General features: G+C 33.2%; 1 protein-coding gene across 2 annotated transcripts in view; it reads right to left on the minus strand.

The window, feature by feature from the left end:
- Window positions 1-11,882, minus strand: part of LOC128228045 (glutamate receptor 2-like) — a 66,184-nt gene extending 54,302 nt beyond the window's left edge. For both annotated transcript variants that reach the window (XM_052939087.1, XM_052939086.1), the window contains exon 1: window positions 11,370-11,882. In XM_052939087.1, the coding sequence (XP_052795047.1) occupies window positions 11,370-11,466 (97 nt within the window). In that variant the 5' untranslated portion in view covers window positions 11,467-11,882. The remainder of the gene's footprint in view (window positions 1-11,369) is intronic.
- Between the last annotated feature and the right edge of the window lie 1,772 nt (window positions 11,883-13,654).

Genomic DNA, 13,654 nt, shown 5'->3' on the forward strand with positions numbered 1-13,654 from the left:
CTCTTTTGACGAGTTTACTGACAATTTAGCATTTGGAATATCTTCAGGAATATGATTCTCCAATTAATCAAGACAAATATTCACTGACAACTTTATGAACTATTTCAGACAGTAATTTTGTGTTCCTAGACATGTTCAGGTCCGTTATTCATAAAGTGTAACCCGATAAAATCATCCTGGAATAGAGATCATTCGAAAGTTTAACATATATCCGAGGTTTTAGAACAGCAGGCTTTGTTTGAATGAAACCGTTCATAAATAGTAATGATAGGGTGTAACTTTGAACCAACTAATATAGATAGTGCATTGTTAGGAATAATAAAGACATAATTCGAAAAGGACCAGGAAAAACAACAACAAGAACGCTGTGAATGAAGAACAGATTAACTGGATTAAATTAATGATATTTCCTTACTACCCGATGCACCACATTCGGATGTAACGATTTAAGTTTTATACGCGACGAACAAGGTGAAATGAACTTTACTGAATAATTAATATAACTCTTGGCACCATATTCATTGTTGGACATTACTCTTACAACAAGGCTAATGCAGGTCTCCCTTTGATTGACAGTGTAATTTTCTCTAATAGATATAATAACCCTTCAAATATTACCTACAGTCAATAACGTGACACAATGGAGATGAATTATTGCATATAAACGCAAGAGATGTCGTTAATAAGACATTTCCACGACATCTTATTTCGGAACTAATTTTCTATAAAATGAATCATATTTTTTCAAGGTCGTCTACGAAACAAAATTGTTTACTGTATTTATGTGGGACAAGAGGGAAAATAGCGTCTTTTATTGGAAATCATTTCTAGCAGTAATGGCCTAGAAAGACAAATCGAGTACACACTAACAATTTTATGTCAACCGTAATAAATATTAAGTACAATATCAGATATAGTTTACCACAGAGCCATATAAATCAATCAAATCAAAACCAAACAAATACCTCCATCGTTTTTGGTATAAATTCATAGGGAAGAAGCGACTTTGTTAAGAGAAGGGCAAGTATGTTGACACTTAGACTCGCACAAACAGAGAGGACTGAGTGAAAGTTAAGAAACCTTTTCATAAAAGATCGTCAACCCATCTTATGAACGAGCGTTAGACAAAAATCGTTAGGTCATTAATTTCAGTAAAATATTGATTAAGTGTCACGAATGAAAATAAAAGTGTTGCTTGTAAAATCAAACAAACTCAACAAAAACTGACAAGTAATACAAGCTTTGAAATCATGGTATCATAACATAAAAAGTAATTGAAAAAACGATCGTCCGACGCATGCGTTAATAGGTTGTTATTTGTAAGTTGACGTTTTAAAATTTTCATAAAGTCGTCATTTTTACAATGTTATTGAATGAATGCAATTTTAGTCCGTGTTGCTTTGCAAACAAAGTTTACGGTATGAAAAATCCTTATATATCTTACATTATTTGCCATCAGTGATGTTTCTATATAATTAAGATTTTTAGTTTAAACTATTTGTTTTAAACAATCGTGAATAAAGTTATAAAACTTCTATTAAGTCACTTTTGTGTGTCTGTTATATTCTAGATTTCCTAGTGGTCATAATGGGTGAGTGTTTGTTTATTAAGTTATCTCTAATGATGATTCACGAATCATGATTAAGCTGTCAATCATCCCCTCCAAATTGCATATACATAAATTAAAACTGAACGAAATCTAGAGTCAGAGTTCGGCTTTAAGTGAAAAGAACGATGTTAAACGGTGTAATACACAATACATGCTGAACTCGGGTAAAAACTTGTAGTTATTTCTAAAGCCGATGAAAATAAAAGCATTGTAGGTGGTCTAATAGGTTTGTTTACGTTTTCTGGAATGGCATGGCTTAATAACTCAAAATTTCATGAAAATCGTATGGTATAAATCGTTGTTACGTGTTTCAGTTATGTGAAAATTTGTTTTTCTTTTCTATATCATTGGCGTTGATCCTGTGTCATTGAACGGGGTTTATGTTAAAACTTTCGACGACTACTGGACTTGTTTGTAGTTTTTCATATAGATATTGCGTAAGCCTTATGACCGCGAGTTATCATAAATCATTTCTAGGGCATTTTAAAGGAGTCGAAACAGCGGCAACATAGTTTTTGTCACAGTTTGTCTTTCGTCATCTGTAGACCTCTCAAAATTTCCATCAGATTTAACTGACATTCATTGTGCAAGATGGATTTGATTAGATCGAAAAAACCCTCATGATTTATATGCATTGGCAATTTTCTGTTATTGCTTGATTGTTGCCTTAATTGTATGAGACTATTTGTGTTTAATTGCCAAAAAAAATCCCGTGATTGTTGCTATTTTGAGGCCATTGTTCAGCAATAATGTTAATTAAGTAGAACAATTTTATGAAAAGTGTAACTATGTGCGTTGCAATATGTGATTAAGCATTATGATTCGACATTCCGTTGTTGCCTAAGCAAAGATTTGTTCATGATGTGTTTTTAACAAAAACTAGGACTACTTGTACATCTCTTTTTAGCGGCTGACACTGTATCACAAAAACGTAATTCCCCGTGTTCCTTTGGAGTCCGAGAAACGTGTCTAAGCGATACCCCCTCAAAGTCAAATATTTTACACGTCTAATCCACTACTTAATTTCCATCTTTGTAAGCTCTTACAGGAGTCGGAACGCTATTACACAATAGTTTCCAGAGTTCACGAGAAAAAATAACGATATTTGTGTGCATTAACATACAATTAACTATATCCTAGTATGCGATTACAAAATAGTTCAAGGAAATCAAATAATGCTGTCAAATATCAGAACATTAGAAAATATACTTGTATATTTTTCCGATGATCATTTTTAAGTAGCATATTCCCTAATTGGAGATTTGGATCAGATGTATACATTGGCAGGGCTTAATGTCTAACTACCGAGATGCATAATACATGACCGCTTACGAGATTCATGCTATATAATTAGATTGTTGGCACTATCATAAATACCATTGCTGGTGAACAAACTAATGTATTAGTATCTTCAAGGACTATCGAAAACCATATAATTTGTCAAAACATTGAATCTTTAAAAGCCTCTAGTCATGCTGAAAGGAACATGTGCGCATTTGGGATTATAAGATTTGATTTGTAAAATGCAATGGTAATAAAGAATAGATATGAAATTTCATTACACGCCTACATATTAAAAGAGTGCAATTTGACTTCCTCTGAGTCTAACATTTACTTGAAAAGTACATTCATAGTTTCATACACATTGAAAACTTAAAGTTCAGGTTTAATTATGAAATATGGATTTGTGCGAAATGAAAGACCAGTGCTAAAGGTAAAAGGTCCGTCTTCCGTCCGTCGATCACTTACAGTTTCTTAACAATTATCTCTTCAATTGGTATGCCAAAATTACTTTTGCCAAAAGTGTTCAAATAGTCAAATCAAGATAGAATTATGGTTGCTATAGCCACGGGGAAAAAGAACATTATGTTCAATACATTACTGTCAAGTACTCCGATATCTAGTACGTAGCAATGTCCATTGCCTAGTAAGCCAAAAAACTTCTTCTTGAATAGAAATTCCAGTTGACTTGTTTAAAAAACTGTAATGTGATTCTAGATTGTTTATATGCTGCTAAGTAAGTTGGGTTTATATACATCATGCAGTCAGAAAGTACTATATAAAATACGATGAATAGATTAAGCAACTTTCTTGTCTAGAAAGCCCGATTATTGTCTGGTCGGATTGATAAACGTTTCAAATGTAGTTCCTGTGCTAAGTTATGGAAGATCTATATCAGATTCAAGAAATACACACCAGTAGGTTCCGCCGTGGACTTCAATAACTCCACATGGACTGCTGTTTTACTGGCTTAGTGTTTCTGCTCTGATATGGTGTATATGTTTATTTTTACTTTATTGAGTTGTACTGGGATATGTACGATGTTAGATGACAGATATATCATTAATGACTGCATCGTTTTCACTGAAAACACCATTCTGTTGCCAATTATATATTGCCTAAAGCCTACTTTATTGAAATCGTTCTCTTTGTGCTTGTGAAGATGTTTCTTGGTGCAGTTGTGAATGTAATTAGGTGCAATGCTTATTTTTGCTATTGCGTTTGATTTGCGAAACATACTTAAAATAAATGGATGTATAACTATTAAATATATGCCTATCAATCCGATACAATTATGTCTAATGCAGCAGGCAATATAAATACTCAAATGACGCAACTGCCTTTTGCTTAGTGCCATTCACAAATAATTAAACTTCTGGTTGTAGGTTTTAAAATACGAATATACTTAATTTTAAATGCCTATGATCTATGAAGAGCATGTAGGGTACAAGTTTGCTGTTGTATCATTTGTTAAAACTATGAAAAGTGTATTAAAACATGGCATTTTTAAAAGAGACCCATAATAAAAGTATTTTCACAATGAAATGTTTTTTTCGGTAGACTTGTACCACGTCTCGTGTGGTTTATAAACATGCATTCCGATTCGACAAGTGTGTTTACACAACGAATTCGAAGTGATACAAGACGTCATCCTCTATAACACTTTATCATAAGAAAGAAGAGGACTTAGCAGCTAAAGGAAACACATTGTATATCTCAGTTTTCCAATAGGATTGAATTATGTAGGATGGCAATTTCACTGACATCAGATTTTGGTTTCAAAGTACTTGAAATATGTTGAATTCGATATGAACTCATGTTAATTTCAATGATAAATAAACAATTTTCGTTACTTCGCTTTAGGGCTTGCTCCTTAAAATTAAAAAATCGAACATAAATATTTGTGTTATTTTCGCTTGCTCGTCCGCTTTATTGTTTAAGAAATTGTGTTATGACTATAACATCTATTTTATGTGGCTTAACTAATTTTCCGTTTTCTGGAATATCAAGAATTTATTTCTCCAAACCCGACGGCAATTCAGTGGAACAATCCTTAAGTGGGTACTTTATGAGTACTAAATAATAAATGATTCAATAAATTTCACAGATAATAACTATTCATAAAACGCAAGTAACATAGTTATTTTTCACATTTGGTCATGCGATCCTTCGACCAATTCATTGTTATCGCAAGATCTTTTCAGTAGTCTCCACTTGTCGTGTCCGTCGGCAGTAAATAACTTGTCGATATTATGCAATACAAATTTGATTATCACGAAACAGCTCCATATTAATATCGAAATATGGACAATTTTTGCGTAATAGCCTGAGGATTTTCCCCAAAGTACTATTCATTTCAGCAATTGAACAAGGAATAAGGCAGTTGTGACCGTGTGGTAATAAACAAAATAGATGATTTTATGTAAAATTTAACTATTTATGTAATAGCGTGTGATTCAACACTATCAATAGTATTAGACATAAATCAAAAGCATTATACTATTTCTAAGCCGGCATCCATGTCGAGTATGACAAGTATTCTTATTTACGTTTGATATTTTTTCTTGGAATTATAACATATAAGAGTAATTTCAAAGTAAAAACATGTTGGCTTGAAATGAAATTATTTATTCTTTTTTTTAAGATAGTTATGGCCATTGCTTAACTTCTTCTTTAACATACCTTATAAGGCGTTGACCAAATTTAATTAAGGATTATTTTATATTGCGTTTTGTTGAAACATTTTTTGTTATCTTCGATTTCTTGAAATAGAAGCAATAATCAAAATAGCTTCATTTATGAAAGCTGGGGTCACCGGCGAAACAAGAGATAACACGATAATAAACTAGTCAAGTACTCAATCTCACAATTGTCACAACCTTTATCAACAATATGAGATTATAGCCAAATTGGCGCCTGAATCAACTTGAAGACAATGAAACACAAAATGTTGTTTGAAATTCTGTCTCATTGTCCTTGAACCTATTTTTGAATTACGTAGAATCCTTAATTGGCCAAACAAATATATAAAGAGAGGCTGCTGTAATAGTATAAGGACAATACTCTGCCTGAAGCTGTTTTATGTACTTATTGTCAATTTGTAACACCCCTGGGCGTATAAAGAAATACCCTGCCTAATTTCTTTAGAAGTTAATATTGGTGTTGTTTGCTGCAAAAATTCGCTAGGTTCGGAACTGCAATAATACAACTAAAAATGAAACAATGAGGGAAGACCAATACTTTGTTTTTACTAATGTTATTAAATTGAACCAAACAACTAGAACCACTTGTTCAAAGTTTCATCATTATTTGAAGGCTGCATTTACAAAGCATTGCTCTCCCTGTTCCATTGACGTCTGAGTAAATTGTATAAACGATACTCTCAAAGTCACATATTGAGCAGGTCTTATGTACTACTGAATTCGTGTCTGAGTAAGAGCCGCACAACGGTAGGAATACTCTTAAACAAAAGTTGCCCGGGCTAAATTAACTGCATGTTTACCACCTTTTCACCCATGACCATGTTCTCCTGTTTTGTTTTTTTCCTTTTTATGTAGATTGTTCAGGTAAAGGGAAAGTACTGTGTGTTTTAAGGCCTGTGCGAAAATGTTTCCATTCACCTTTTGCGTTCAGCAAATGAATGGTCTTTAATGGTCTGAAATTGCATTAGAACAATATGATTCAATCTATACTACTTTCATAAACAAAACACCACCGAACTATTATTTTGTCTTTAAAGTCCGATTATAACATAGTTATAAAACTCCAATCTGCCACCTCCGTAAAATGGGAGAAAATGTGAAAAGATCTATTTGTACAACATTCCGTAAATGGAGTTTGTGGGTTGGAAGTAAGCATGGCCAAGGCTTAATGTCTACCAACGTGCATAATTCATGACCGCTTAAGAGATTCTCGCTTTATAATAAGATTGGTGACACTATCGTAAATGCCCTTGCTGAGTAACACACTGGCATTCAAAATATATTTACAGCTGGACGTCTATAACAATATCAATGAGATCTCTTGATAGACGCATCTGTATCTCACAGGACTATCAGTAACAATATTATTTGTTAAACAAATCTCTAAAAGCCTCTAGCCCTTGCTTAAAAGAACATTGATCCAATAGAATAGGAACATGTGCCCCTTAGGGATGAAAAAGCTCATGTTTTCGGTGAATGCTGTTAGTTTTTATCGTTGTATGCGTAGTGCGGTGGTAATGAAAATGAAATTAAAATTCCATTACACTCTTACAGATCAAATGAGGGTAATGTAACTTGTTCTGTGTCTAGTAAATTCTTGAAGTGTTTAATCTCACACATGTAAAACTGACTTGCCAGATTTAGTTTTTAGTAAAAGTAACTGGAAATTTGATATCAACGACAGGCGAATTCTTCAGGTTAAGGTTATATGGATTTAGGAAGAGAGTTTATGTCCGCCATTCATCCGTCTGTCACATTCAATTGGTTTCGATGGATATGTCTGTCTTCACTGCTGCGATTAATTTGCTTTGCAAAACTTTCTAAATATCAATCCAATAATCGAAATGTTGCAAACCGTATTAAATACAACAAAACAAATACTACAAGGACAATTCCAAAAGCGTATCACGCTACTGCTGTTTTCCGACCCCGCATTATGTTAGTGATTTGTGTCAAGGATTACAACTGCTGTTTAGTGTTTAAACTTAGAAAATCGCACTAAATCCTGATTACGATTGATGTATGACGTCAATGTCCGGTAAACGGGTTGGATTTCATCGAAAGAGGCATATACAATGTATGGAATTTTACGATTGGACGCTTTACTGACGACCTGTATCACGGCTTGTTTGGTTTATAGACATACAAACGTCTCATATACGTGTTTACACTGATAACAAACTCGACATACTGATCGATTGATAAAACTAAATATTTTCAACATTTTAACGTTTCACATTGGGTCGTGCTCAACATTTGATCAATTCATTCGTCTCACGATCTCAAGAAAGTTGTCTTGCATTAACTAATTGATCAATGTTGTGCAGGATAAATTAGTATCGGAATTTGAACAACTTTGAATAATTGCTTTAGAAATGTCGCCGCATTGTTTTCAATATTATATGAGACGATTGCTGCTTAATTGCCTAAGATATATCCTCTAAGTGATGCTGTTTTGGGACCATTTGTCTGCCATTGAACAACGTGTAGGCAAGGATGCTGGTGTGTTAGTTCACTATTGTTAAATAACTTTAGTTATATCATTGTTACGTTTTGCTTTAAAATATGCTATTAAACACTGTAACTAAACATATTTTGCCTTATTCAAATTTCTAAGCCATTATTTATGGATGAAATTGAAACAAATAACTTGATATCAACGGCTACTTCAACAAGATTTCATTCCTTTTTAGAGGCTGACAAGGATTGATAAAATCAATGTTCTCCGTGTTCCACGTGACGCGTCTAAACGATAGTCTCAAAGCCACACATTAATTAGGTCTTAATAACTACTGCACGAGTGTCTGAGTAAGAGCCGGTATGGCGTCAGAATGCATTTACACATTAATTTTCAGTGCAAATTTAGTTGCGTTATTAATGCAGTATCATGCTCATGTTTCGCGCGTTTTCGTCTCGTATGAAGGATGTTGCGACAAGACGAGGAAGAATTGAGCCATTTGAGATATGTTGCTTCCAAAATAAATGTTGAGTACTTGAGAAATCTTATAAACCTTACGTCAATTATAACACCAAAACAATTTAAAATCTCTGAAATTAGTTCACTTACAAAACACCAATCTCCAGAAGTTTGCGATAATTCGCGCATAAACTTTACGTTGAATTTAGGAGTACGATATAGATCAAGGAAACTCAATTATGTTGTTAAATGGCAGGTAATTGGAATATAACTTGTAAATGAATTATTTCCGATAAATAAGCATGTTCCAAATTCCCTAGGTGGAGTTTGTGGAATAGAGGTAAGCATTAGCAGTGCGTACTGTCTATTGAGATGCATAATACATGACCGCTGAAGAGATTCACGCTTTATAATAGGATCATTGACACTATCGTAAATAACTCTTGCTGATGAACACAATGACATTCAATGTGTATTTACAGCTGGAACGTCATTATTCATATTGTTTACAAAAAATAGGGAATTTCTAAAGCCCCATTCCCTTGCTTAAAAGAACATTGATCCTATAAAATCGGGAAATGTGCCCCTTTGCGATCATAAAGTTGGCATGTTCGTTAAATGCTGATTCTTTATTGATGTTTGCAAAATGCTGTGGCAATAAAAATCTTTTAGACTCTAACAGATCAAGAGAGGGTAATGTGACATGCTCAGAGCCTAACATTTTCCAGAAATTGTACAATCTTACACATGGAAATTTGAATATAGCATATGTTGTTTTCAGTGTAAGGTAGTTTTATTTCACTCGTTGTCATAAAAAATGACAAGTTGCGCAACATTTATTGTGCTTTTTGAATTCCCTCTAGAGTCTCTGTTAGAGACACTCTTGTTTGACAACAGTCCCTTTTAGGGGCCTCCCCTCGAAGAAAAGTATCCGCTGCATGGAATTACGTTCATTAAAACCACCCTTTTCCAAAACAGTTGTTTTAAATTGTATAATAAACACCACTATATAAACGGATGCGAACTTCAAGTGGGGCAGTAAAATAAATGATATTGTACATTGGCATTGTACACAAACATTGAATTTTTGACATTTGATTCAGTAAAATATCCCATTACTGAAACGATTTTTGAAAATGTACGCATGCAACAGAGACAAATGAATTCTTAAAATGATTTTATAATGAAAAGTCCTACCATTTGAAATAAATTAGCCATTAAATTGTTGATTTTGGATTTAATGATTTGCACAAGAGACGATTTCAATTTAATTTTCTTTTACAACTGACGTTTTTCTTTAAATTAACTTATTTAAGTCATTCAGTCAGACTTAAAAAAAAGTGTAAAAAAAAAGTTTATATTCTTCATAAAGTGTAGTTCTACAGTTAATCGATAAACATCGACTAAGTGAAAATGCTGCATCGCGCATAAAATTGGAAGTTCACCAAATAAATGTATAAGTAATTCTTTACTGTCAGATTAAAAATAATAAAAATGATAAAAAAAATGATCAAACATCATCATTTCACTCGAGCCAGAGTGAAACAATCAAGTTTTCGTTCATTCATATGCATGAAATAGGTAGTTTATATTTAATGATGAACACATAATATGTGCTCAACGAAAGACTAGCGTGGAGCTTTTAGGAAGAATGTAAATACATCGTTCGTCTATTCGTCACAAAATTCGTCGTACAATTTGTCTATTAAATTGATAGGCAAGCAACAAACAGCGGACAAGAGAAATCATATTCAGTACCATAATTATGGTCAAGTTCAGAGATATCTGGTACGTAGCAATGAGTTTCAGTCCTTGACAAGTTTGCAAAAACCATATTTTTGTAAGTTCATTTGTTTAAAACGCCTTTTTTAGAACTACAATAAGAAACATCTTAAATATTCTTGGCCAACGACTGATGCAGTATTAATTGACATATATGGATATGGAATACCGCAAAACAAAACAAATATCAAGCCACTACATAACTTACTATTTATATGTATGATTGACGGATAATCTTATTAATGTCTCATGTATTGGATTAACTAGCTGAATATTTAAAACAATAACATGTATTTGCTGAAATTTTGAACCCTACTTATTATCCGGATTTTGCCAAGTTGTTCCTGTTCTGTCTGGCTCTTAAGCTGGCCTCATATCTATGTCGTAAGGTGTACAAATCAATATATATTAAGGATGTTTACTTGACTCTCATTTAAGATGGTCAGACATCTTATTAAAAGTGTTTACCTTACACGGTTTTAAGATGGTCAGATATACCATGCTCATGTTCAAGCTGATCAATATGTATTCCTTATTATCTTACATTATACTTTATTCCTAACAATTATTTTAAATTAAATAGGCTTTAATTCAGCCTACGTTCGACCAGATGTATTCACATTAACTGTTATTAATTGCTTTCTTTTGTGTGTGTTTTTCCTTTTAGAAATTATTCAAAATAGTTTCAGTTTTGTTTGAAAATGGGGTTTTGCACAATACTTATGCACATATCATGTAAAGTAGTCAACTTACTTACATGAAATCGTGTCGTGTGCAACATACTCCCGCCTTAGAGAAGAATTTCATGTGTGTTTCACCTTCATAATTGACTGAGATCTATAATTTCTTAAAATATATCTTAGAGTGTGTTTAAACTTTCGACTACTGAACTTGTTCCTGTAGGTTTTTATATAAATATTAAACTTATTCAAAAACAGCCTAAATAGTATATGATTAATTAAATATATATGATTTTACTAAACGAGCTTTACGTGAAATCTTCAGAAACATGCTTGAATAACGGTACCGTACAACAATACACAATTTACAATTTACAAACAAAACACTTCACACTTACCTATGTTCATCGGATCTCTTTTGTCCATTGTGACAAACATAAAACAATATGACACCAAAACGAACAGATATTTGAGCAAAATGTCCAGTATGTCCATCTTGGATGTTTCAAGTCTCGGACAACTGGTTTGTTATGTAATTGTATTTCTATACCCAATTCAATCCAAATTCCATTTGTCTTGAGTCCAATTTTCCACTTCCAATCTTTCAAGAGAAAGTGTCTAGTGTATTAGTCAAAATAATTGAATTGGTTCATTTGATAACTCGATCACATTAGCACGTCCTTTGCCAAAATGCCAATCTTTATGGTTTATAGACAATAATGAAATCAAACACAATTATATTCCTATTATAAACAGTCACAGTGATTTCTTAATTGTTAATCCGTCCTATGTCTATAATCCTCTCAACCCATCTGTACAAGTCATCGAATTTAGCACAACATCAATATTCTGCAATCTATCAACTTCCCAGAAACATCACTATATTGTCATTTCCTTTGTTATGTATTCCATTGATGCCTTATTGTATAGTGACACAGTCAGAATCGATACAGCTTCCGGTCGAAGGAGGTGTTCTTTATGTCTGTTACTAGCGAAACGCTTTTCGGATTTCCCAATACAGCTATGAACTAATAGATTCTGGGGAAAGATAATCCTCCACAGCCAGAGAAAGGAAAACAGAGCATTAAGCTTTATTACCATACCGTAAGCCAATATAAAATTATTTCATTTTAAGATGACGGTACCCAACGATGATCGATGATATTTGCTAACATTTTCACTACATCTCTGGACGGGGGATATAATAAGGTTGAAGTAGGTGCATAGGTAAACTGTAGACTTTATTTTCGAATTGTCTTATTTTATACTGGTAATGTGTTTCGGGGAAACACTTTTCCAGACAAACAACAAAATATTCAACGTTAATGAAAAATGTCTCCCCAGTGCAGTCTGCGATTCGCTGAAACAAATGGCCTAGTTACAAAAATGTATGATGGACGCCAGTAAAGCGGTTAAACCACTGGCCTGGTTAGTTCTTACTGACCGCGTGAAGACGATTACCTCATTTTTATAAATGGCGATAGTTAGATAGTTGAGTAACTTGTGTTGTCTTGTAGTATGAGTTGTGTCTCTTTTTTGTGTTTGTAGGCCTTGATCATTGTCTCTTCAAACTTGATTTTAGTACTGGACTTGACCTGTTAATGTTTAATAGCTTTAATATAACCTCTAATTGCCTTTAGACTATGATTCCCATTCAGTATTAAATTCGCCTGGTACGAAGATAGATTGCTGTTTTTATTCGAAATAATTTCCGCAATATACAAATGGGTCAATTTCATAACTCGATATTTATATATTCTGAAAACGAGGTCTACAGCAATCATCTGGTAATTAACCGAAGCGGATAGCTATTAATCAGTTTATGCTAAATTGGCCTTTTGACACTAGGAACACACGAGACAAAAACATCAATGGTTCCTGGTTAAAAAATCCATAAAACCTTTGGATAATATTTCATCTTTATTTACAAGGAATGAAAATGGAAACTTAAAGTTTAAAATTTAAACCTGCGACCTCTGGATTGACAGTCAAGTGTGTTACCACTAGACCACGGATCCGCCACTAAGTTACCAAAATGATAACAATCCTTCTATATCGGGGTTTTCGACATGCTCTACATTTACATAATGATATTATCTGAGGCAAAACATAACGCTGCAGTTTTCGTATAATCCGTGTGGAAATGGACTTAAGTAGTTTTTCATTTTTTTTTATTTATATTGTGCCGCAATTTTGTAATGACATTGAAATTAACTGAAATACAGTAAAACAATTAGGCAATAAAACGCTAAACAAAATAAATCCCATTCTGTGATACGATATATACTTTGACTGGAGGTATATCTACAATATATATTACCCATATCATGTAAGTACAATGTAATCTGTTTTAAAATAGCCGAGAGTGAAACGTTTGAGAAACAACAGGAACACAACCAGAGGATAAAAGTCTAGTAAAATATTGCTATTTAGGAATCAATTAAAATTCCATTGGCCCACTAAAGCCAACATAGGAGGTAACATACAGTATGGATAACACTGGCCCGTCTGTTGATCGTACATTCTCTAAATTTTGCAACAGAGGTAAAAGTAACCAAATATGACATTTGTTATTAATACTACGATATTCTCCTTCGTCAAAATCCTACCTTTCTATTGTATGAATAACCTGGCATTTGAATTGTCTAGTATTGAAGCTTCTAGTAAACACTTTCGCAGAGAC

This window comes from Mya arenaria, chromosome 3 (assembly GCF_026914265.1).
Source record: "Mya arenaria isolate MELC-2E11 chromosome 3, ASM2691426v1".
Taxonomy (NCBI): domain Eukaryota; kingdom Metazoa; phylum Mollusca; class Bivalvia; order Myida; family Myidae; genus Mya; species Mya arenaria.